Source organism: Hermetia illucens, chromosome 1 (genome assembly GCF_905115235.1).
Source record: "Hermetia illucens chromosome 1, iHerIll2.2.curated.20191125, whole genome shotgun sequence".
Taxonomy (NCBI): Eukaryota; Metazoa; Arthropoda; class Insecta; order Diptera; family Stratiomyidae; genus Hermetia; species Hermetia illucens.
Genome location: NC_051849.1, coordinates 161728341 through 161755861, shown reverse-complemented (window position 1 = coordinate 161755861; position 27521 = coordinate 161728341). Strand labels below are relative to the sequence as shown.

At 38.3% G+C, this 27521-nt stretch overlaps 1 protein-coding gene across 3 annotated transcripts in view; it reads right to left on the bottom strand.

Annotated features, from left to right (window-relative positions):
- Window positions 1-6417: 6417 nt before the first annotated feature.
- LOC119646689 (protein pinocchio) overlaps window positions 6418-27521 on the bottom strand; it is a 220109-nt gene continuing 199005 nt past the window's right edge. For 2 of the 3 annotated variants that reach the window (XM_038047251.1, XM_038047253.1), the window contains 3 exons: window positions 17068-17134; window positions 9658-9907; window positions 6418-7164 (listed from right to left, as the gene is read on the bottom strand). In XM_038047251.1, coding sequence (XP_037903179.1) covers window positions 6976-7164; window positions 9658-9907; window positions 17068-17134 — 506 coding nt within the window. In that variant the 3' untranslated portion in view covers window positions 6418-6975. The remainder of the gene's footprint in view (window positions 7165-9657; window positions 9908-17067; window positions 17135-27521) is intronic. The other variant, XM_038047252.1, reaches the window with a different exon arrangement.

The window sequence follows — 27521 nt, the reverse complement described above, 5'->3', positions numbered from 1 at the left end:
CCCCTTAAGTGTTTTACGCAAAATGTAGTAGATTCTTCATAAATACGACTCTAATATTTCATGCTAATTATGTCGTCAGTATCTTATTTGCATGGCTTTAGAAGCAGTAAATTCGCGCGAAATTACTAGGCTTGAACTGCCATAACTTTGGCGTAAATGGCCAGATTTCCATTCCACGTGTATGCGAAATATGGTCCTCCATGCTGGTGCGAAATTTGGTAGTTCTAGGATGAATTTAAATAGTTTCTGAAAATGAGTCCTGTCTCGCTTTAAGTGCGTAAATTTTGACTCCTTACTCACACCCTTTCCAATTCACGCCAAAACCGAAAGTACTAATCGAGACCTTTCATTTGATACCATACACGATTATATCCTTTGCATGTATCCCTTTAAACTCCGCCTAAATTTATGCCACTCGCTGTATGCGTGGGATTTCATAGTTCCCATCTGACCACCAAATTTCGTTCGGATCAGTGCATGTGACAGACAGACAGACAGTGAATCGATGTTGATAAGGTTTTGTTGTACTGCAAAATTTGCAGTAGGCACCAAGTCGATTAGATTCACGAGGAAAAAGCTGTAATTTATTTACTGAAATGTTCCAAAATGACCATTTTCAAAATTTGGCTGTAAGTTGCCGCATCACGACGAAGCACCGAAATAGTACAAATTCTTAACGGAAAACATAAAACTTTCGGAATTTATGTAAATTTATTAAATACAATGGCCAGCGAGAGGCGTTTGACATTAATTTGATTTAGTTAAAAAAAAAAAAGAAATAGTTGGGGAAATGATGGAAACTTTATTAGTTGGTCTCATTAGTGGAATCACTAATCCTGGCTGTGCAAGGAAGAATGTTTCAGTTTTCTCAACGCAAGTGGGATGAACTAATTGTTGGCAGCTGTTGCATCGTCGTTAGTTCTTGGCTGTTATTTTGGGTGGCATTTGTTTACAGCAGACGAGGCAAAACTCGTTACTGTCCTCATTTGGTGATTGGCATTTCTTCCTTCGCTTTTGTGACAGCCCTTTCGTTTTTGCTGGTAATTTACGTTTGCTTACACATGCATGTGCTTGGCGTCTGTCTGCGACAAGTTTTTTCCTGGCATTTGCAGCATTTTCTTTCTCTTGTTGTGGTCGAAGAGCGGCTTGATATTGTGGAGACGTTAGAATTAAAGTGGTTTTCACTTTGCGGCCTCGGTTTGATTTTTCTCGCGGTGGTGCTTCTTTGAGAAGACAAATGTTTGATATGATGAAAGCGTAGCTATTGCCGGTTGAAGGTTCTGAGTCCAGGTGACCAGGTGTGGAATCAGTTTCATATCTAGTAGCCAATAATCCACAATACAGATCAAAGATTCGACGCTGTTCTTCGTCAAACTGTCTCTCAATAACACTGGATATTTAACGCTCCAGGGTTAAATAGGCTGATACCAGTGGTTTTGAAGGCATTTGCGATGCTGTCAGACGTCGCCATTTTCATCAGAGCCGCATTCACAAGTAGAGAAATGTGCGAGTGCGATCTGCATTTTGCCTTATCCACCCATTTTGTTGCTGAACGTATGCGCCTTTCACGGGTCCAAACACTCCAAAATCAAGTGGCTGTAGTCCATAGCTACAATGCGGTGGGAAGGTAAGCATTGTCACACCATTTTTAAGGTTTTGTTTGTAAAACAAAACCTTGTTAAAATCGGCTTACTGTCTGTCTGTCTGTCCGTCTGTCTGTCTGTCTGTCTGTCTGTCCGTCACACGCATTTTTCTCGGTGACGGTTATAGCGATTGACACCAAATTTGGTAGAAAGGTGGAAACTGTGAACGCTCACGCATATAGTGAGTTACCTCCTCTTACGACGAATTTAAGGGGGGGTCCCCATACAATTCAATTTCAATTTTTTTTTCATCAAATGTAGTCATGTGGGGTATCAAATTAAAGGTCTCGGTTAGTACTTTTCGAAGCCGGTATTAGTTTTGACTTTTGCTGAAAAGCTGGGGAGTGCGGGGGGTTGAAAGTGGTCATTTTTTTAACGAACCCATTCTCAGGAACTACCAAACCGAAAAATCTGGAAAAAATCAGGGGGCTGTCACTATATGGTGCCTAGGCTCCGAAATACCCTCTATATCGATACCTGTTCAAATAAAGTTAATAATAGTATATTACTATAATTTTTAGTAATTGACAGGAAAACCCCCCTTAAGTTCACCCTAGAATCACAAAATTTTGCAACAATGTAGGCTACAGTATAGATCATGATCCTGCCAAATTTGGTGAAATTCGCACTATTACTAACAAAGTTATACTAGGTCAAATCTGCTTCTCTGCAAATTCAAGACTATGAATGTCAATATCACTTGAAAGTGGCTATTTTCACATAATATATGAATATTTTACGTGCTACATGCTAATGGGACAAATGCACACCCAAATCTCTTTATAAAAGAAATACACAAAACCTTTCATACCTGAAGCGTCTAGCTTCCGGTTTCCCGACTTGTTGGCTTTTAAAAATCAATCAATCAATCGCGTTCACTGAAAGGTGCGATACGTGTTGTCCAATAAAAGAAGTGTCGGTGTACTTTTCGATGGGTGCGTGATTTTATGAAGTGTTTCATAACTTTTACAAATTCAGCGTCTTGCATCCATCCGCTTCCGTTTGCGTACCCCATTGTTTTTTTCGACGCATGTTCGAGATGCGCAGGGACTACCTCCTTTCTCGGGAATAATGAAAACATGGAATCGTATTTCCCGCTGCATTGATTGCAAACGCCAATGTAATCGTGACCCCTCGTTCATACGAAATGATGTGACCAATCCGCTTTTGACCTTTCGCCGAAATTATTTTTTCAATTCGGTTTGGCACGGCTGAGAATACTGTCTCGTCCATATTCCATATTGTCCATATGGGGATTCAGCAAACACCCCCTCTAAATTTAAAAAGAAGTGGTTCACATTGTCTTTGCAAAAAACCTTTGCACGACTCATGCTTCTTTGGTCCGGACTTCTTTACGAGAAATTTTTATGGCGTAATATGAACCCGTAATACAACTGCTTTCCGGCAATGTTTTTCCATCCCAACTCGGTGGATACTGTAGTTGAAGTTTTTGGGCGAATTGGTAAGCCAATTGCTTCATTTCTGTGATACTCAATCCATAATAAAGTCGGGAACAGCGAATTATATAATCAACCCGTGATTCTTCCTGTTCATAATCAAATCTGTCAAAAAATTCATAAATTACTACCACAATTATGGAAAAATATCGCCAGTTACAAACCATATGGACTAAGCCAGTGTATGATGCAATGCGTTGAAGCAGTGTCAAAGTCTTCTCATCATCTATAGCTTCTATATCTGTTGTACCGGCCCAAACTACGACCATCCATACCAAACACAATTACATCGCAGTTTGGCAATTTGTTTAATTTAAACTTCCGCATAGTTTCATATGACACGTCCTTCCGGAATAGATATTCACATCAGACTACTTGATTTTATAATATATAACATTTTGAGTTTTAATTGTAAGCGTTAAGTCATTTGGGGAAATTAAGGGTTTGCAAGTAAACAATACTTGTTGTTTTCTAGACTTTGGGCAAATGTCCTAACGGTCGTAGTTAAATATTTGCCTAAACAGCACAAACATTTCAACATTTCAACAAATCAAATCAACAGCAATATTATTAAATTAACGACGTTGCGGCAACTTATAAACCTTTCTACTATATTATATGAGAACATCCACTTTCGCATAATACTGAATTTGCACAGAAGCGACAACTTGACCTATTTGTTAGTAAGTTGAATACTGCTCTATGATTACTAAATATAATATACACTATTATTAACTTTATTTGAATAGATATCGGTATGGACGACATTTCGGAGGCTAGGCAGTATATAGTAGTCGTTTTTTGGCTTTTTTTTCAAATTTGAGAATGGACCCGTGAAAGAAATGATAACTTTCGACCTGCCGCACTCCTCACCTTTCCAACAAATGTCAAAACTAAGAACGTCTTCGGAAATTACTAACCAAGACTCTTCATTCAAAAAAAAATTTACACCCCACTTTACATATATGAGGACCTTCCTTTACATATATGGGAAACCCCCTTAAATTCCACGTAGAATGATGTAACTCACTGAATGTATGAGCGTTCATAGTTCCCACCTTTCTGCCAAATTTGGTGTCAATTGCTACAACCGTTTCGAAAATGCGTATGACAAGCCGATTTTATTAACGTTCTCTTTCACACAAAACCTTAAAAATCGACTCTAATATGGTTTCCCCGCTGAATAGGTCCGCTTTTTTGTTTATAATATTGAATGCTTGCGTCTTGCCGAGCACTTTGTTTTTCATTGGTATATATTGGAATAAACGTTCACACCGTTCAGAGGAAACTTCAGAATCGGAGAAAGATACCTTCTACGAGGCAGTAGAACGAACCCTCGAAGCCTGTCCTAATTTTGATATCAAAATCATTTCAACTGTTAAGTAGGGACGGAGCCTGTATTCAGGCGATACGTCGCGTCGGCTCCCATAGCTTACATAGGGATACCAATGATAACGGACTGGGGATTATTCAGTTCGCAGTATCGCGAAATGAAATGGTTGTTGGAAGTACCTGGTTTGCGCGGAAAGCAATCCACAAACATACGTGGGCCTCTCGAGTTTCAACTCGTGCCACGGTCTAATCGAACGCCGCTACCTCTCAGCCTTGATGAATGTCAGAACATATAAGCGGGCCAATATAGACTCAGATCACTATCTCGTTGGCATAGTGCTCCGAGCTCGAATTACAACAACACCTACAATCCCCTCTAACAATCAAGTGAGACTGAATACTGAAGCTATTCGCACCACAACCCTTTGTTACACCTATAAGGGGGAAATGGATGGCGCAATAACCGCAGATGTCCTGGAGTCCTGTAGAACGTTATCATTGATACGGCGACAAACATACTTCGCCCCAGCCGCAAAGAAAGTTGGAACGGGTGGTTGATGATGAACGTAAGTTAGCAACAGAACAGAAGAATGCAGCATACCGAGTAATGTTTCATTCTCAAAGAACTTGGGCACGTGCAGAGACTTATTACGAACTTCGTCGAGCGGAGAAGCGACTTCACAGATGGAAAAAGGAAGCCTGGCTGAATCAACAAGTCTGTGAACTCGAAAACTACAGGGAGCAACCACACCAGGCGCGGAACTTTTACCAACAAGTCAACAGGATGAAGCCTTATATATCTCGATGCTCATCCTGCCGAGACAAAGAGGGAAATCTGATTTCCCAGACAATGGGCATATTGGAGCGATGGGTTAAGTATTTTGATGAACTGTTCAACAACCAAAATATCGGCGAGTTGGAGGTCTCGCCAACTGAAGACGACGGACAAATGCTGCCCCCACCAAGCATAGAAGAAACAGTCCGTTATTTTTTTTTTACAAAAAAGTCAAACTGGAATTTTAAAAAAATCAAATTCGCATCCACAGTAGAGACACAAAACTCAAGTCGATCCCGCTTGTGAACGGGACCAAGGTCAAGGAAGTAGAATTAGTGACACAAAACCAATATCGCGTGAAAAGTATCGGTCCATACGTAGTTAGCCAGACTACATTTAAAAGACAATAATTAGGAATGCATACGTTGACAATTCCCCGACTTTTGAATTTGCGTTGTCCGTTGATTAGGGTGTAATTTGCTGAATGTACGAAAGTGCGCTGTGAACTTCCGCTTCCGTCTGGGAGAGAATATACGGTACAGAAAAATAAAGTAATTGAAACCAGAATGATTATTTCCAAAGAAAAATATTTATTATATTTAATAATTTTACAAAAAATGCGAACCAAATTACACAAATAATCTAGCGATTCATTTATGTACGTATCAAATTACGACACAAAATATATATTCCATTATAACGTTATATCAATTAAACGCAGTAGGATTAAAAGTGTACATTGTATATGAAAGAAAATAAACAAAAACAAACTCAAAATTAGATGGATTTTCATAGAAAATCCCAAAAAATACAACTTATCTAGATGCAACACTTATCAAATGAGATTTTTACCATAACGAATGAAGGCGAGTATAATACTTACACAAAACCAAAATATGATTTGCCCTTACAAATTCTGTCCTAATATATTTCTACTTTTCGTTCAGTCCAAAATATTTTCAAATATTTTTTTTATTGTTGCTTGCAATCTCTCTATTTTCTCTCTTTCTCTCTTACTCTTTCAAAATCAATTTTTCATACGAGACCCACATGCACAAATAAATATCTTTTTCCTGAAGAAAATCCATTCGTTCACTGTTTTTCAAAAAATTTTGTCTTATTTTCATAATTTAACTTCGTCCACGATGGGATTTTACAAAATTTACAATAATTCAGATTTTTATGTTTTGTTTAAATGCAACAAATAACGTTTTGTTTTCAATAAAGGCTAACAGATATGCAGAATGCAATTTCGACGATTTTTTTGGCTAATTGTGGTAAGAAATTATACAACTGGAATTTTTGCAGGGAGAAGCTCCTCGTCCTTTTTTTTGTGTTTTAAGTGAATTTTTATTGTTTGGATATTGATTGGATTGTAATCGGCTAGGAACGTTGCGGCTAGGGAAATGACAGGAAGAATGATGAAATGATAGCGAACAAATGTACAGTGGAAAATGGAAGTCACATGCATATTACTTTAGAAACTAGGGCCATAATTTATATGATCACTTCACAATATGTAAGCCATGAATGTGTTTTCTTTTTTTTTGTTTTTTTTTCTGAATTATTTTTTCCTTCACTTCAAATTTAAGCAACTGCGTTTGGTTTCTTCTAGTTAACTTATGTAAATATTTCTTCTTTCATTTTCTTTTTATAAATATCTCAGACAAGAATTATAAATGCTGTAAAGCATATGTAAAGTATGTTGAGCTGATGCAGTCTTTGCATTGCCCAAAATGCTTTTATGGGTTATGATGATGCTTTCAAATCACGTTTGAGCACTGGCTGATAACTGCTCCAGCCTCGCGCATAATTCTTGGGCGAGGAATTGGCTCGCGGCAGCACAAGATGCGGGCGGGACAGTCATAGGATTGGCGGCTTCCGATGGATGAATATGTACGGCGTCGGGAAAGCTGGGGCAGACACCTTGCCAACGTGCCTTACCGCAAGCATGAGACTGTAACAAAAAGGAAATAGTGGTTAGTTTTCTTTTGTTCGCTTGATATTTTCAATATATTGCAATGCGAGGTACTGTACATAAAAGTGAACAGCAGCGTGGTTCATTGGTTTCAGAGTTGTTACAATAAAGAGGTGAATATTTTTAAAGATTTTTTTTGTCTCACGATCATTTGAAGAGTTTCAGTTAAATATAGAGATCACTCTTAAGAATTCTAGTGTCCTTAATTGCTCAGTCTATCAACACCATATTGTTGTAGGTTTTAAACGACTTGAGGTCCTATTTTCAAAGGCGCTTCATTAGCTGAATCCCGATTGACTCTAGCTGATCACAGAACATCATATTTACCAACACGTGATACAAGAGGAAACACCGAGATCACTAATCACACAATTCTCGATCTTTGTGTTCAAAGGGCTGATATTTGGCTCTACAGCTCCTACTGTGGGCGTGGTGAAATAATGTCTAATTTGTTGATGATGGTTGAATTCTTAAAACTTCCAAACAAGCGCAATGTTGTTGATTAAAGGCACAAGACGAAGAAGCCAGTGAATTTTATTTATCATTTTTTTTTGTGGATTTATAAAATTTTCTGAAGATTTGTCCTTTTTTGTGAAAGGTTGATGGATTCGAAGTAAGCCTTTGCTCTCACCGCTTGACCCGTAGCAAAAGGAAAGGCATTCGAGAATCTTTTCGTCCCAGGCGTGTTTTTTTGGCAGACTTTTTGGATTACAATACGAAGTTTCATAACAACGGAAATGGGGATCGTACAAGAAACTGTACTGAAAACAGTTCTCCTGGGGATTGAAATGCAGGCCGAAAATTCTTACATTATTTACTGCTTTCTGTGGATCAATGAAAACATTCACCTGCCGTAATTTATCAACAACTTCTAAGGCTCCTTCCGATAGGAGACCCATTTAGTCAAGGCCAGTTTTCTCGAGTTTCCGGCATTTTTCGTATAGTTTCCTCATCTTCCGGGAGCAAACTTTTTCGACAAATTTTTATTATGTCGATGTGAAAAGCGTACTCAGAAAGGTGGGTTTGGAGTTTTAGCCTAGGATGAATTTTCTGGTTAAGGTTGATACCACCGGAACTGGGATCATAACATAAATGATGGTCTTCAGAAAATATTCTTTTATAGACCCCTCGGGATGGCTTCTCCATAAAATACGCGAGGGACGATGTCGAAGATGTGGGTTTTGAGCTTTGGCGAATGAAGTATTCTCCATTGGAAGTGAGATATATACCCTTCTACTCTTCCCTAATAGTATTTCCTCTTAATGCTTTGTGGAACTCGAGGTTTTCCTACCATCATTGAGTGGACTACATCATAGCACCCATCCTTTTTACAATAGTGCCTAAATTGATATAAACGATCGAAATTTTCCCTTATTCGCTTCGACGCCGATCGGCATGTCTCACAACTGGTCCGGTTCGCCATTAAGTGGATGGCGGACTTAGAAATCCCTCAATTTTTAAACAAAATTTTATGTCCCAGAAGTTTTTTTATATTCGAACTCTTCCAACGATACATACGCGGCGACCATCCAACCAAGGTCTTGAAAAATAGCTGCGGCAAGATGTTGAACCCAAAAATGTGAAGCATGCTCTGTAGTCGGGTCAGCTAGTGTTTTGCCTTTCGACAACTGACTAACCCCCGATTTGCCGTGGTTACACGCCCTACGACAAAAACCTTAGTTTCAACCTCCGAACCGTTTTCGAATAATTGAGGATACCTTCCATGCGGATATTCCCACTACCCCTGAGACGTCCATTTTTGTTCTTCTCCTATTGAAACGAAATTTCTTAAACAGGTCCTTAGCTATGTAGTTCTCTAGCTTCCCTGGTCCGCCAAGGCATGAAATCTTGGAAGTCGCTCTTCCTACTTTTATTTGTTGTCTTCTAATATTAACAGATCTTTTCTTAACCACTCTCTGCCCACTACTTTTTATAGCTGTTTGGTGTTGTTGCTCGTTATTTTTTTGCAGTTTGGCGTCAAAATAATTTCGTTCCGTTCTCTCGCTAAAAACCTATAACCTATATATATTCCTATAACCCCGTAAGGAATTGGATCAGTTGGTACTTAAATTCCAAACTTATCAATACAATGAATGAGTGCATAAGCCATTCTCAGGGAATTCTCTGATGGACGCACAGATAATTTTTTTGTGAGCTTCCTTCTGAATTCGCCAATAAGGGACAGAGTTTGGGCTTTTTTCCGAACGTGATTTCAACACTTGCAATTTTGGGACGCATAGCAGCAATTTTGGAAACTTATCATCAATAATTGAACCGGAGAAGGGTTTCTATTGCAGCTTTTGAGTTCCAAATTGACAGTGTCAAAATTATAAAATCTTAAATCAACAAATGCCCCACTCTTCTATGAAGTGGAAAGGAGACATTACTACATATTCTATACAGAAATTCTGGTCTATCCTATTCACATTCAAGTATCTATAACAATTCTTTATCGGGAAAAAGATGCCTTACCATAGTGAAATCTCGTTTCCACTGGACACCGCATTTACCGTCACATAGCGGGCAAGGTCGTTCCATACTGTAACCGCCGCATTCTGAGCAATCAAGCGATACATGGTCATCGGTCCAAGACACTCCACATGTAAAGCAAGAACCCAACTGAGCACGGAGCTCCTCAATAGTCAGCACGTTATCCATCGACACCTCCAACGGGCTACCAACCAGATCGGACAAAGAAGATGAAACGCTTATGCTGCTTCTGCTGGAAACGAGAAAAAATAGAAGACAATGATTAGATATTAGTGTTATAGGTTCTTATATGGTATTTGATTGGTTTCAAGGTAATTTCTGCTAAGTAAGGTGCTGAGAGGAAGAATCCGTAAGAATAGAAAAGGAATGTGCACATGAACATAGCGTGAATGTAAATATAGACCCAAGTGAATACTGGGGCCGGCTTGGTTGCAGATACGAATAACATATTGCATCCATGAAGTGGCATTAACAGGAAATGCTACTAAGACGTTCGCATGAGCTCATCTTTAAAGTTGAGCCGGCTTTAAATGGTAGAAGACCTACTACTTGTTTCTAAAGGTGACTTGCAAGCACGAAATTGGTTTTTATCGAAGGTAACTAACAACGTTGATATTTAAAATATTGGAGGCTTTTTCTCAGATTGGTCGAAGTATCAAGCGCGAAGAATTTTAGATATCGTGGTCTGCTTTGAACTATTCGTTTAGTGAAGAGATAAACTTTGATTAGAATGACCTTTTTCATGGAGATGTGAACATAACCTTTCTGGGAGGAAGCTATTCCCCGACAAGAAGTATCGACTCTGAATGAAATCGCTCCAAATTCTTTGCAAACAATTAGCGAGAATTTCTTTTTCGCCATAGATACAGCCCGGAAACTTGCTCATCCAAATTTCTGTTCAAGTTCAATCGTCAAACATAACATTTCTCGTTAAAGATACGTTGATTCACTGTCTCAAAGCTCAATTTCCTCACAAGTCTTAGCCCACTCGAACCCATCAATCTGATTACTAACCAGCCACCTTTTCAGTAGTAACTATAAACGCTTTGTCGATTTCGCTGAATCGCAAAGCTGGGAGCAATGACTCACTCAAAGACCCGAAAAAGTAGCTCGCTTCACCACAAACCGGCCTTGCTGGATCTTTTTTTCGCCAACAGATTCCCAAACATCAACATTTGAAGATTTGCACCAGGCAAATTTCGTAAACTCGAGGCATCCGTTGTTTGACCTAGTAAAACTTCATAAATTTCCCAATCGAATTGTTCATATGCAATGGCGAAAAACTGCACAGAAAAGGCAAGAATTGTGTAGATGGAAATGCTATTATGACGGCTTAAAATCGATGGGAGACATTGATACATGAGGTGAATGCATATTGCGGATAAAAGATTGCAGAACATCCAATCGGGAACGAAAATAAATAGAGAGCCGTGGAAAGACAGAGAGAAATGGTAATTTTATTGGCCTTTCTGATTAGTAAATAAATAAGAAATGCTCAGGCCGGGGATGCGCCATCTGAAATAATAATCCGTGAATCATTTGAACTAGTTTGAATTTCAGAAGAATGAATAACCTCGAAATTATTATTTAAGTATCACCGCCTGAGAATAAGATAAACAATTCAAAAGAGCTTTGTGCGATTTGAAGAGTTCGCGGATATTTGCATTGAAACTTTCGTTGAATGCAAGATGAAACATTTGCACTTCACAGGTGCGATTTCGTGATCACGGACTGTGACTAATTGTAGAGAAAGTGTGGATGACTTCTATCGAAGTTTCCTTCTAAGAACGACATGACCTGATCCTTTTGCCATTATTTCCTCATTGCCTGTATCTTATTCCTTTAAACGTCGCTACTAAATCAAAACCGACCTTCGGAATCTGCCTTAAAAGTATGACTGTGCGTAGTTGTGTTGTAGAAAGTTGTCCAGATATAAAGAATAAGAGAATATCACTGTCCAGAGAAACTGGTTCCAAAACCTTGTAGCACAGGTACGGGTAGTATTTTGGATTTTACAGAGTTTTCTGTAGTAGCTATTTCCAAGCATTTACCAGGTGTCACTTCACATCTACATGTTTCCGTGGAAATGGGAGCTGAGACTACTTAGACGCTCTTTTTTTCCTCGCTATGACTCACATCGTAGAGACTAGACCGCTTAATTACTTAAGCTGCTGTTATGATTTTTGCGATTGGAATTAAGTGGTTTGCTCGATTGTTATACAAATTGCGTCTATACTGATTTAGTTTATGATGCAACCAATTGAAAGTGTCTTTCACTAGGTTCAATAGTGGTTTTAGTTGGTATTTAAAGTGGAGAGAGAGGTCGCAAGAAAATCTAGTTTTTGGGGGTTCATTCTCGTTCCATGATGCCCCTGATTGAGAATATACATTGAGTTTAATACTGACAAGCAAGTGGAGAGGTAGAATTATAGATGAATATGTAGATTGGATACACTAAGTCACCTGTAAGCAAATATGGTTTTCATGGTTCCCTGCATGGGGCATGGTAGCCGCTTTCCGGCAATGTGATTTAGCTCCCTCCAGGACTCATCTAGAAGCCTACCTAAGACGCCCCGCTCAGTGGCCTTTTCGGCAGTGAGTAGTTCTTCCATTGGATCCATCATTTTCCACCTCCATCACGAATATTTGACTCGTGGGTCGATGTTGGAATTTCTCAGTAACGAAATCTCTCTCTCTCTCCTAAAAGGTTAAGCAGATATCATCAGTATAATTGTGGAATGTTTGCTGGTATGCTAAAAAGGGCTCTGTGCACTCCCATTAGTTGTTATGACCGACATTTCAATATTTCCGGTGTACAAAGGCTTAAATATAACATTAGCAGGGCACCTTTGTTAATTGATAAACAGAAAATTGAAGGGTGTGTACGAGGTCTGCCTAACAATACTCGAACTGAGGTTGTAGAGTGAGGATGAGTGCTGAATGCTCACGAAAACTAGGTGCTCAGCTAGATGCAAACCTCTTCGTTATAAGACACGCGAGATTAATGTTGCTCACCTGCAAGTTGAATTTTGCCAAGAAATTAATTCCCTTCTCTCCGAACACGCGATTCGTCCAAAAAAAGCAACGAGTCCATGCAGTAGAGTTTCTGGAGAGACCCAACCATTTGATACCGTTTTCAAGTGGATGCGGACTCAGGGCTCCCTCAATTAATAAGAACCAATTACCTCTGCCTGGTCCGAACTTGGCAGTTCACCCATTATAATCCATTTACGAATGAATAAAAGCGGGCAACCAACATTTGGCTGTCTTTCAGAATATAGGTGAGACAGCATCTGAAGAATCGCCTCTATTCTTCTCACCATTCATATCCACTGACATCTTTCTTACTATTTACTCCAGAGCCATGTTGAATAATAATGTGGTCAGTCAATTGCCTTGTTCTAATCCGTAGTTTATGTCGAAGCTTTTTGTTAGCTGGTTTTGTAGTTTTATTCGAGCGCTAGATTGAGTCACTGTCATTCTGATGAGTCTAACGAGTTTCGCTGGAAGTTCAAATTCAATCAATACTTTGTACAATACCGAACGATCGATGTTGTCGTTTGCTTGTTTAATGTACAATTCCCAAGACTCTTCCAGTATCTGTTTTATTGACTTTCCCCGGTGAAATCATCCCAGATATTCGCTAAAAATATTTTTTGAAATTTTGAGCTCTTTTTTAAATATTTTTGACAGCACTCTGGTATGCATACAACAATGATAGTTCGCTTTAGCAGTAGTATAATTGTCACTTTTATTATAAATACTTCCGCGGCAATCTCCTGATATCGTTTCGATAGACCAAACTGTTGTGTTTAGAATCTCATGAAACTGTCCATTCCCATACTCCCTTAGTAGTTTTGTAGATATTCCATTCACACCCAGCGCTTTGTTGTTTCTGAGCGTTTCAATTGTTTCCTTGACTTCTTTGAGAATGGTAGGACAAATGCCTGTACAGCTCCTGCTTCTTCGATGTACCGAGATTGTGTTGTGGCATTGAGTAGGTTCGTCGAAATATTGGGCCCATCGGGTTTTAATCTGCTCCAAGTTTCCAATAAAATTCTATTCCGGTCTCTGTAAAAATATGGGGGGTTGAAATCCTAGGGTCGTTCTTTACGTCAAGTCAAGGTTGATGAGCGTAGGAAACTTAAGGCTGTTATTACTGTCAGTGGATACGAACGTGATACACTTCAGTTTGGATACCGAGGCAAACCTCGTGTCAAGTTGGTAGCGCATTATAGGAGAGTCAACAGCACGGAAATGGTTCGCAAAATTCGAAAGTGACGACACGCCTCGCGACGAACAACCTTCAAAATTCAACGAAGACAATCGTCAAACAAGCCGTGAATAATGAATAATAAATAAGCTGCGATCATGTAACATTGCTCAATCATCTTCATTCGATGGGATTGCCGAAGAATTGGGAACAGGCATACTTCAAGAGCTCAACGATGAGATGAGATGGGTACTTCAAGAGCTCAACAATGAAAGCAGAGAAAGAGACATTCAAATTGTCTTTCAGCATATTGCCCGCCAATGAGTGATACGTGGACACAAGCAACGTTTCTTGCATCGCATCGTAATGGTGGATGACGAATGGTGTCCATACATCAATATGAAGTAGAGAAAAGAATGGGTGGCCGAGAGTCAAGCAGGTCCCAAAGAAGTTTATGATTGCTGTTTGGTATGACTGGAACGGTATAGGGCAGTAAAATATTATATGAACCTACAGTACAGCTAACAACGAGGTCTACATTGCCCAGTTGCCCCTCATAAATCAAGCAATTCAACTGAAGAGGCCCGACCGAAAAGGTCAGACCATACGATCATAGCCGCACTTCAAGAGCTCAAATGGGAGGGTCTTCAGAGTCCACCATACTCTCCAAATTTGCCATGGGATTTTCATTATCTGCTTGCTAAGAAGCGTTACTTTTGATAACGAAGAGGACATCAAAAACTGGCTCCGCTTGTTGTCGAATCAAATGAGAAGCGGTACTTTTGATAACGAAGAGGACCTCAGAAACTGGACTTTGTTAGCCCTGATGAAGAGAACAAGAACAAGAACAACAAGAAATATCAGCATTAATTATTTCGAATGGCTCAGCAACTTTTTCGATATCAGAACGGAAAATTTTTGGCGTAATGAGATCAACAAGTTGGTCGAAAAACAGGAACAGGTCGTAGTCAGTAACGGAGAATATATTTAACTTATAAAAACATATTGAGAAATCCAATATGTGCTTCCTGCAGATCTTGTCAGAGGTATGTTTTAATTCTAAATCTTATTCTCATTTGACTCCTGTGGATCGCTCCTGATATTGTTTATATGCAGCGTTTTTCTTATCGGTCACCTACTGGCGTTCTTCGTCAAACTATTCATTCCTATTGTACCATCTTGAATTCGTTTTCCAGCTAACTCCACTTCAAAGTTATCGGCTTCCTAGTGTCGGTTGAGTGTCTGTAGAAATTGCTCTTCTAGGGCTTCGATATATTTTGATCTCAATTCTTTGCTCTTCTGTTACTCCCATTATTTGCTAGCCGACTATAGAATCTGTCTTTTACTGAGTTTTTCTTGTCGCACTGTGCTTCAACCCCATGATAATACTTAATGATATGCAGATGATAGCCTACAGCAGCGGAGCAGTACAAACACGAACATAAATATCTATGATGGACTGTGATTCGAACTTGGGGCAATAAGATGAATAGACAGACGCTCAATCATGTCCAAAAAAGCACCGAAAAACATTGCCTTTCCAAATCCCTGACGCCATCGAAGCAATTCTTTGAAAGGTTGCAATAAAAAAACTGTGCTGCTTCTTCGCATATTTTGGGCGTCGAGCTACGATTATGGAATACAACACAGGTTCAATCCTTTCAGAATATTGGTCAAGACGTGGATACTATTCGTGGGCTTGCTATAAATACGAAATCAGAATATCCTACCAAAAATTTTTAAAATTATTCCCCTTATTGTAAGCTATGATAGTCCATTGGTACAGGATCGAAGGTTTAATCTGGCAGTCCAAAAACCAAGGTAGCCTCCCTTTGATTTTTTTTTCATTTTGGACAAATGTAGTTATATGCTTTGGTATTCTTATGTGAGTTCAGCGTTCGGTGTAATCGATACTCGTCATGGAGTTGCGTTTTTTCTCAACGGTGTGCTTGATGTGCAGCAGAGATATAAGATAGACATTGAACCCAACTAGTATGACCGTCAAATCCCTACACTTGGTATGGACCGATACACTCATGCTGGAATGAGCAAGCGCGAATAGACGTCTTTTCTCTCGTGTTAGTCCCTTTCAGGGGATTATGTTCCTATGCTCTCAAGAATTGTGTTAGTGGTATCGCCGGAGTCCATGAAGCTTACTCGGAAAACTATTTATTTTGGTTTTTTTCCCTGTGCTGTAGTACTTTATCTTGAATATGAAGTGAGTATTTGACATAGACCGACCTCCCCCGTCACTTCCCATATGTATGGCAGGATTGGGGCCCTTGGGTAGGAATGCATCTGAATTCCTTGCTTCCCCTCTCAAGAATTGTACCGTAGATGGGGAGGATTTTTTGTAGAATTGTTGTATCAACTCATCTTGAATGTCAAAAACATGCACTTTGCCTTGACCTTTATTACTCTAGTTTTACATGAACAACGAATTCCTTACAATCCTGAACAGCAATAATTCCCTGGCGTTTATGTTCTTATTCTGTCCAAGCCTTCTGCCAGTATAAATGGAGGACTTGATTTATTGCATGTTTTAAGGATGCCTGCGAAGCTTATCTTTCTTAATTAGTATAGGTTCTGTATTTTCAATTATCTGTATATGTTAGGTTAGACTTTAATAAGCATTCCACAGGAAGCAGGATTTCTTAGAATGTACTTGATTCCTTTGGGAAATTAATATATCATCCTACTAATTGTTAAGTAATCAGTAGCAAATGCCAAATGCCGAATAGCTCACGCCAACGCAAAAAACATCCTTGGATTTTTTCCTAAAATATATATACCATGTGGTTGCTGCCCAAAGAGCCATAAAGCTTCCTCTTAATTTATTATAGTGAAAATTATCCTCGTTCGGCTCTACAAGCAGACCACTCCCAATGTTAACGCAAAGTTATTATCTCTCAACTAAGCGATGGATTATCATCAAGAACAACCTCTGCACATCCTTTATGATTTCATTCCATCTACATGCCACTGCATTAGACCACACAGAACCACTTCATTCGTCCTTCAATTGCTTCAAATATTCGCACCACGTGCAAGTATATACTCTCGACCTTGTTCTCATGATACGTCCATAAATCTAGCAACTTTCCCAATAACAAGAAATTCTAACTAAATATGAAATGAGGAGCTAAAAAGACAACATTTTTGCAATTTTATTTACTTACCCTAATGGTGTATAAAGATCGGATAGATGTGGTCCTTGAACGCTTGCAAGAGACATGGCTGATGGTACTGAAACGATTTAGAAGAGGAAATGGGAGATTAGATATGTATACAACACAGGAAGCTGTTTTAAAAAAATCAAGGAGCAACCAGGGTAAATATCTTGAAGTAAATAAGACTCCACAAGTTCACTTGCTTTGAATTTTCTGGATGGAGTCAATTCTTGAGACATGGGAAAGCTATATTCAAACCCTCAATGAGTCTGTGTGTATTCTATATCTGAAATAGTGAAAATCAATAAATACTGACCTAAATAACACCTCTCCAATCGTACTGAATTTTTTGTATTGGAAATTAGAGTAGAGCATAAGTACACACCGCACCAGTGGATTTAGGGGGCGTCGGAAATATGGGTCAAAAGAAATTTCTTCATTTCACACTATTGTGTCATCCATTCGATTCGTCATGGTTCTGGGACACAGATAGTAACGTGGCAGAGAAAGTGCGAGAGCGGAATTGAATGCATTTCCCATTTTATTGTGAAAAGTGAGACGGACGTTGACACACAGAAGCGGGGGTGTGATTCGCTTTGAGACTTCAAGGCATTGTCGTTTGATAGAACAAAGTCATTGGAATTCAATATCCTAATGGCAGCAAAAGTTCAATTGAATTTTGAAAAGTAGGTTAGCCTCGGCCAAGGCTTTGTGAGAACGCTCAGTAGATCAAACATTACACAATGAGGTTGCCCGAGGGACTGCTGCATGATCTGGAAACCGTGTTAAGCGAGCAGGGACCGTGTTAATCAAGCGAGGGGGACCAGCCGGGCCAAACGAAGAATAGATTTCGTTAGAACGATCTTGCGGCTATTTTGGAATTGTGTTGGGAAATTTTCGTTTTATGCATTTTCTCAGAATTCATGGGAGAAAGTATTTTTGGAATTGGATATTTGACACGTGTTGCTACGAGGATTTATGCAACTATAAATATAGGCGAACTGCGGTCGAAAACTGCATCTAATAGAAGTGAACTAAATTAGACTTGCATGCTTTTGGCTTGCGGCTCCTTGACCTGATCGTTTGCTATTGCTAATGTAACTTTCTATTCGCTCGTATATTTTACCTAGACAAAGTGAGAATCCTAGGACCTCGGCCCTGCGTGAACCCAAAGCGAATTTATTGGAAAATCACAATTTTAAAACGTGACAAACTGCAATTACAATGCAGATTTACTATACGATACGCGAATGCATTGCAGACATATTCACTGATGTGAAATGCGAATATTTCATTTCTTTTATTGCGTTGTCATTTGACCATAAATTATCGCAAAAATGCTTTTTGAAGTCACGTTGCATATTGTTAAAGCAATAGTAAATGTTTTGAGTGGGATTATTTAAAATTTGAAGAGAAATACACAATGTAAATGTGTCTGTCTAGACATGGGGGCATATATAGTTTTTTTTTGGTTGATGAATAGCATGCATATTTTAAGTGAATTTTGATTTAGTTTAGCATTTTTCTAAAATAGAAGATTTTCGCTAGACCAGTAAACCAGAAATGACTAAGTGGCTTTGCAGATATTTGGAGCATGGTTTGTTATATAATTCTGCACGTAATGCATGTGTTGGTGATTTACAATAGTTTTTTGTTTCAAAACCAACAATTTTCGCATATTCTAGTCAAATTTCAGGTAATGCTAAAGATGATATTCACGAATGTGAATCTTACAAGGTCGAATTGAGTCTATTTATATTTCTTTACATACTCTTGTTGGACTTCGTAATTTCACATTTGTTACGTAGTTAGCCAGTTGAGTTTAACCTTGAGGTTCATACTGTTTTGTATGTTTTCACTGAAGGACTCGGATTTTCTGATCATCATGGAAGTGAAAGTTCCGCGTCAAAAGCTTCAAGGACATAGTGTGATCGAAATTGTAGAAATATTATAATAACCTGGAATTTTCCGATATTTTTTAACCGGGCCAGGTGCTAAAGGCTTTTTGACTAATAACCATAAACTGTAGAAACCATGAAAATGAAATGTCATCAGTGATCAATGGGGAATATTAATACATCACTCAACAAGTTAGTAGGATGGCATCACTATTGACAAATATATAGCGAATATGGGTCAAACTTGTCCGAGGATGGATCTACTATACAAGTGATATTTAGATGCTCTTAACTGACTTTTGTAATAAAATATTTATTCATATGTTCTCTCTCAGATCGTACTCTCTTAGGCCTTCCTTTTTCACAGCTACAGTTGCTGCTGTGAAGTTTTGAACTAAGAGACTGGCATGACGGTTAAAGTCGTCACGCAAGCCCTCCCCCCCCCTCTCTTGATGAAACTATGATAGAAAATGCACATTTTTTTTTGATACCAGGATAATTTCCGATTACCGTGTTTTGTACTCAGAGATCTTGATACTGAATAATTTACGGCATAGGAGCTGAGGCTTCAAGATGTGCAGAGTCTAAACGATTCAGGTTTACCGTCTGCTTGAAGTTGTTTCAGCAAATTAAAAATGATGATTTTTCGTGCGGTATGCCAATACGAATGAAACATAAATTCCTCCCTATATTCCAAAATTGAATTGACAGTCAGCTGAGCGAAAGGATTTGCGAAATAAAAACTCCAAATGAGGGAGGAAAGAATGCCTGCCCTATCAAAGCACCATATAGACGTCGGTTGCATGAATGTCTCACTCTTGAAGAAGATTTTGTTAATGAGTGACGATGTGACAGCTGAAGTAATTGAGATTCCGCCAACCCATCCTCCTACCTTGGGTTTCAAACCCAGACAGAGTCATGGATATTTATGTTAGTCTACAGAAGTAAGAAAGTGCTGAGTGCTAGAATTACCTTTCGCCCCGTTTATCAGAAAAAATATCATTGAATAAAATCCAATTTTGCTTAGAAAATGTCCTTTTAATAGTCAACCTACGAATTGTATTGCATTCAAGAACGTAGAGATACACTACGGGACTAGGTAATGTGGTCTGATTTGATCCAGGTACTCATTTACAATTGAGTCGATATCAAATCCTTCTGTCACTAGTGACACTTGAACCACGACCTTCCGCTGAGATAGCCTAGCACTCCAGCCACAAAACCATCCGAACACTTGCGTGGACGAGCTTTAAAAGTAATTATAAAATATCAAACTTTAGGATAAAATAGAAACCTAAGTGAGTTTCTGAAGATTATAAATATTAAGGTCATTGCCTCATTGTTTTCTCTAATAAAAATAAAAATTCTAATCAAAACATCTCTTTATTTTCGATGAATGGTCAATTGAGTCGTAAAATTCTCGCCTTCCCTTGAATTTTATCTTATTGTGCCATAAATTCCTGCAGCTCATAAAGTTTGTTTACAACATAGGTTACATTTATTTATTTTTTAAGATAGCAAATTCTCAAATTATGAACCTCAAAGGTTATCTCTTTCATTAAAAAAGTGGGAAAGTCCTGCAAATGTGTCATTGTCGATCATAAGAATAATGGAACAAAAACGTATATAGAAAATTCGCACCAGAGATTTTATTTTTATAATGGCGACGGTGGTCTGTTGTTGCGTGATAACAAAACACCGAAAAAATAGAAGAAAAAAATCGTAGACCTCATGATAGGAAATCAATCACGTGAGAATTTAAAATAAGATTTTTCTTTCTCGTTTGGGAGACGTAATTGCGAAGAAGAGAGAATTTGGTGGAGATTGTTTTTATTTTAGAATTATTTTTGAAGTGTGATGCCTTGTGTAGGTGAAATGACGAAATGACTTTATAAATATAAGAGCTGGCGTCTAAACATTTAGACAAGAATTTATAGGTGGGAGGAGCAGATGGGAGAAATATTTCAAAGTCATAGATCAAGGATGGAGACGGAGAAAGTGGAAGAACAGGTGTTGCGGTTAGAAATATATTTTTCTTGACGAAAATATAATTAATTTTTCCCTCGGTAATAATCTGAAATGCCCTCGCCGTCATGTGCTTCTTCATGCTTCATGCTTAGCATGAAATTATTGAAACAGAGCTAAATATTAATAAAAACCGATCACAGGAAGTGAGTAGACAATGAGACTAAGAAAATAGTTGCTGACATTTTGCTGCCGCTCCCTGAGAACTGAGGAAAGATCATGGCAAAAGACGGGGCTAGATTGCCGTGAAACTAGGAAAATGTAGTCAATTTCTTCATCTTTCATGGTCACTCTATCCAACCTCTCCATCATTACTGTGACCTTTTTCAAGAGCGGGATTTTGGCTCCCTTTTATTCAATCGTGAACACGTTGTCATCACGAATTGTAATGAGTGAAAACCGCCTGATTTGCCTTTGAAATAAAATTAAAACTCTTGACCTTAAATCAATGAATAATTTTAGTAATTACCTCTCCCTGGTTTAGGCTTAAGTTGGTTGAATTAAAAGGAATTTTCTTTTCATAAATTGGAACATTCGGGGAGAAGCTGTTTCCCACGTTTTCGTGAACCTATTCCTCTTTTTGGTATCTTACACCAAAAAGGGAGAGAAAAGGATTATCTTCAATTAGTGTCGCCCATAATTAAGTGAATGAGACACAGGACTCCTTCAATTTACAAAAAAAAAGGTTTACATACAATTCAACGCTTCCAGCTTAATTTATCGATTGTTAAAAAGTTTTGGTTGAGCCTATAGCAGATGCAACCGTAAGGATCGGTGGCTGATTAGACAAACCTATCAAAATAACAAATCCAGAATCTGCTACTGTATGTATAAATCGTTTCGAAACCTCTTCATATTCAGTGGCTATCTATTATAATTGTCATCTTTGCCTTCAACATATTCAACTTCCAAATAAGCCACTGTTCCAGAACTAGGAGTAGCATGCACTTCAAAACAAATGGCTTCGTTGCGCCTAGAATTGAAGGTTAACATGTGAATGACGTTAACTTTCAAAGTAGAAATTGGAAAACGAACACGGTACTGTATCCCAGAAGACCACGTAATTGTTGAGATGAACGTTGTATCTAAGCGTTTCTTGAGGTTTACCCTGAAGCTAACGTTTTTAAGGACTTGTTGAGCAGGTTTTGTGAATGACTGTATTTAAAATAGTAGAAGGGACAAATTGACGTATTTGGAATAGTTATGTCAATGAGCTCTGCCAAAGTTTGGCGTTGCAATGCATTTTTAGCAAAAAAAACTTAATATCGGCCACGAATTTTGCTACACAAAATTGACGTTTGACGTCATATTTCTGTCCAATTAGGGCAAAGTTTTCGTTTTTTTTTAGTGGATAAACCGCCTTTAGGATTATTTAATTTTAATTTCAGTTTATTTCAATAACTGGAATTCCAAATAAACGAAGATATAAACATTTTATTACGATACCTAGGTGTCATGGAGCTATGGGTAGGAGGAAGACAATTGTGCGGTTCTGCTCTTGTGCAAGGATTACGTTAAGTCCCTATTGGACTTTTTGGAACGATTAACCGTTCCATTCAACGCTAGGAAGTGATACAATTTTTGAGGAATTTGGCCAGGTTCGGAGAATGCAACTGCCTTCTACGAATTCATCGAATTCTTCAAGCATACCACATAAGCGACTGGAGGTTTTAAGTGCGTTTTGATATTGAGGGATTAAGGCTTATGAAGAATTTAAGATGAGTGCATATCTCGGTGTTGAACAAGTTGAGAGTACTTTGGTATACGACTAATAGGTAACGTGAGATTTGGGGTATTTAGAGCACATAACGAGTGACCGACAGAGTTGCATTCTTTGATGAAAGACTCGCAAGGTCGAATCCTTCCGACAACTTCCTACCTAGTCCGCCAGTAAAAAATCTAATTCGTAACGGTTGAAGTCGAACTTGTCTCAATCAACCGTAAGGCAATACCAGATGGAGTTATCCTAAAGTAGGAACAGTAAAATCTAGTTGCTTGGTAGATCAAGAAGTTAACAAATAGATGTGAAGAAATTCAAATCCGTTAGCTTTAAAGATATATCACATGAAATTTAGAACGGTGTTTACGCATATGCATATAAGGAAATCCATCGAACCATCAATGTCGAGAAATCATACTAAGCTTCTGGGGGAAAGCATAGGGTAAATGACATCTTTTCAAATCCATTTCCAAGAAGTAATCGAAACAATGGAGAACATTCCCTATAATTTCATCCTTATGACACGCGCTTTATTCGTGCCATTTTCTAAGGACTTACTAAATAATACTTGCCACATGAAAAGCCGTGAAAGTGCAAATCATTTCTAATTGTTATTCTGAGTCCCAGAATTCTTAGAACCTGGGTTTGCAGAGCTAAATACCACCTACATTCAATGAAGCCATCTCAAGTGACGAACAGGCAGATTCTCCCAAGCATAATTGGCAACTTAGTACTTGTGCGTGTGTGATGGGAGAAAAGCTATAGCTTCTGAGCACTCAGGCCGTGGTGGCCCATTGTACTCGAAACTTAGTACTCAGTAGCCCAGTCTCTGAAAATATAATTCTAGAGAAAGGATAAAAAGAGCCCCTCCTTTCCTAGAACTTTCTCTCTAGAAATTGCGGCAATAATCGATGAATATCTGTTTATTTTCCGGTCTTAACTTTTACTTCTTAGAAATCTGACTGAAAATTTTATCATCTTCAAGTTCTCTTTCCGCCTTTATCGCCGATGTCTCACAATTCTGCGTATTTGCTAGTTTAACTAATTGCGTCTATCTTGGTTTTCCTAAGTTCCTCTATTTCCGTCCGGTTTCTTTTGTCATTTTTTTTGTGGGATTATTATGATGTTAACTAATCAGAATATTTTTTCCCAAGGTGCTCGGAATGATTGCCAATTCTTTTGGTTTAAATAAAAATAAATTGTCGTATATTCTTGATCCAATATGTTTCCAAAATTATTCTAGTATCTGGCCAAACTTTCCGGGACTAGTATGCGGGGCACGTTTTATGGAATTTTGAAAGCAAATATAAACTATTTCTGTATAATTTTCCTTATCACTGGAAGAAATGTTCAATTATCTGGATTCTAACGGTTATTCGCTTGTCTTGATATTACAAACTTAATTAGCTAAAAACTCTGGTGCAGTGCACCAACTGTCGTTAAACGGTTGTAATATCATTGTCACGCATGAGCTTCTTCCCGGAAAAAATTACTAATTGTTGCCAACTATTATGCAAGGCGCTACAGGTTCATATTATTCTTATCATTTGGTGATAATAGCTTCCGCCAGTGGTTCTAATGAAACGACCGTCGTTTCTGGAACTGAAACGACGACGACAGTTCAAAAATATGACCTGAGTCAATTACAATGCGTAGTACATGATAAAGATCTATTTGCAACTAATTTAATAGATGAAAGATATTGAGGCGGTCCGAAACAGTATCTTCTTAACTTAGGGGGATGTATTTTTCTTTCTCAATAAAGCACCAAAATACCGGTCAATTTTTATTCTGTTAAGCAACACGCAAACGATGACTCCATGCAAACGCGCACATTATCCCGCGATAAACTGAAGAGTATCTTTGGAACGCTAAACAGCCATTAAGTATCATATCTTTCGTGCATGACTTGCATTAATCAATTGAAATATTTTAATATTTTACGTCATAGACGTCGACATGAGTGACATCCGCTGAACTCCATTATTAGCCACTACAGCCTAACACAATTCAACGGCATAATATGACCTCTATGAAGTTCAAACCAGGAAAAAAGCTTTTTTATCGTAACACGCGAATAAATGTTTCTAAGCTTCTTCGGTACATGTCCGCAGCTTCACACGAGCCTTTTATATTCACCTCCGCACCGCTCATTTGCCGGCTACCCTAAGCCGGATCCCAGAACCGTTTCATCCTGTTGGCTTCTCACAGAGGAAAATCAATAAAGCTAGGACACAACATATATCTTGTAGGCTGTGAAAGGCAACGTTCCAATGTTGAAAAGGATTCGGCTCGCAAAAATATCAACCCTCTTCGTCCTCTTTAGTGCCCATAGTTCCGTTGATAAGCTGCGCTTGTCCTTGCCCTTTAGTGACGTTCATGGGTATTTTACCGGCATTTCAATTTACCATTCAATGACGATGCCACCTTTGAAATTTTCCAGCTGAGGATATGATTCCATTAAAAACAATTTTAAGTCAAGACAGCCAATCGACATTGATGTTTTTCGTTTAGATGGGAAATCAGCCATGAAAGGTCCTTTAGGTTAGTGGAATAAAGGCTAACGAAATTCAACTTCAAACGAAAGGATAATCATTGATCGAGAGGTAAATTAAAAAGGACGTTATTATGGGGAAGGATAAGTGCTTTAGACATAGCTGAGGAGACGGAAATTGAGAGATAAGAAATATAATGGGCAATAAGATGAAATTATGAAATTTGACATGGGGTGTTCAGGATGAGGTTTCAATTCTCCCACCTCATCTCTCAATTAAATTTAATTTCATCAACCTGGCTCGGAGCTACATTTTCAATTACCCACTTTCAGCAGGAAATGTGCTTTAGTTGAATTTTCTTAGAGTGCTTTTCATCAAATTATAATCCCACAAATTTCCGACCTGAGATAATTGAGTTTCTAGAACAAAAGCAGATTTTATGTCCTTCATTATATAGGGTGGCAAGTAAGTAACTGCGTATATTCTTCAATGTGGTGAGAGGTATTTCTTTTGTGTAGCTAAATAATTATTTTCGGTCACTCATTATGGTTTTACCTTAAATTCGACGACTGACAATGTGCGACATGAGCTAATAATTATTCTTACCTCATAAAAGACGTTTCCGTTGGACGGCAATACTGAAGCGCTGCGTTTTCCAACCACGTCCAAGTGTAATTTTTAAGAAACATGCATATGAAAAAGTATTTTTATGAATTTGCGCGTGCACTTTCGTCATAGTTGGATATCATACCTTTATATTTATGTATATATAATATATACATATGTGTATATATTTCCTTTGTCCATTTCTTTGTGGAGCATAACGCATTCAAACAGTCTCTGTTTATTGTTGTTAGTTTTTGGATACTCCATTTTCAATGGGACTGTCAGTTCCACTTTCATCACACTCAATGTACATCATTGAGTCTAAGGCTACAAGAACGGGAGAAGCGCAAGGCCGAACACAAACACCCATGACGCAACTGGAATTCGAACTAGAGAGTCTGGAGTGGTTTCGCTCCTTTTTTTCAAAAACGATCGATAATAATTTGTGTGAGATTTGCATAAGCACACTTCAACATGTGTCAGATTCGTCACAAGGTTTAGCACATCAAAAATTGAAGTACAACACAAAAGGTCTGGATTTTGCTTCAGGGCTGCTAAAGATGGAGTTAGATAAAAGTAACTTTATGGAATAACGCACTTTCTCATCTCAGTAAAGCCGTCGCCATACTGGAGTATTAGAGAGACTACGCATAACAAGGGACCTTTTGCTACGGTAGCCCAGCGGTCATATAGTTGTATGGATGCCAATTTTAGTGTGCGGAGTATCTATACGTCGGGCCTACTTTTATTTGGATATGCAATGTCAAATTCTCCACAATAAAACGAAACGAAAAATGAAGGAAAGAATTAAATTTAAAAATGATTGTCCCATAAGAGTTCAGCTCGCTTTGGACAAACTAAGGAAGGGGCTGATTTAAGGAGAAAACTAAAACTACCAATGCTGCTTGATTTGTTAATATTTGAAACTGGTATATACACCACCTATGTTCCTATGTTGGTATGGATAACGAGGATAAGCCTCTGTACAAGGCATCACTAACATCAATGAACATCGAAGGACTATCGGTTGGCAATAATATCGATAGCACTGTCGTTTTTTTCAGATAGTTGATAGAGACGTGTTGAAACTTAGTAATGATTGCTCACTGAAGTGAGTAGACATTTTTGTGTTTTGCGTTCTCGTGATTTTGTTCGCGATGAGGAAGAAAGAAAGCAACCTTTACCGAAACTTCTCACATATTACAAAAAGCTTTGAGAGTAACTGTTTAAGTTGTTCAAATTGTCAAAAATGTTTAAACGGTTAAAAAAGACCCAAACATTAACTATGGATGATCTTCCTTCAGGGGCGGGACCTACCTATACACCAGATCTCTTCGAAGCAGATTTCTTTGTTTTCAAAAATGAAAAAGAACAATAGAAAAGTTTTAACAATTTTAAGGCCATCAAAAGAAGAAGATTTCTAGAAGGTGTTCCTGCAATTGCCACTCAAGAAAAGCATTTTGTAGAGGATATACTTTTGCCATTTTTAATTATTAAAAAAATTATAAAGCAAATTTCGGGGCTTTCTCGTAGTTGTGCTTCGTTACAGGAAATAAATATGAAATGTGAAAAATTCTAAGGAGAAAAATCGGTCACTGGCAAAATCAATGTAGTATGTAACTGTCGACGAACTCTACTCATTCCAGGCCGCAGTATATGAAATGAACTTAGCTTAGATGAGCAGCACCGAAGAAAAAAATGACATTCCATTGTCGAATA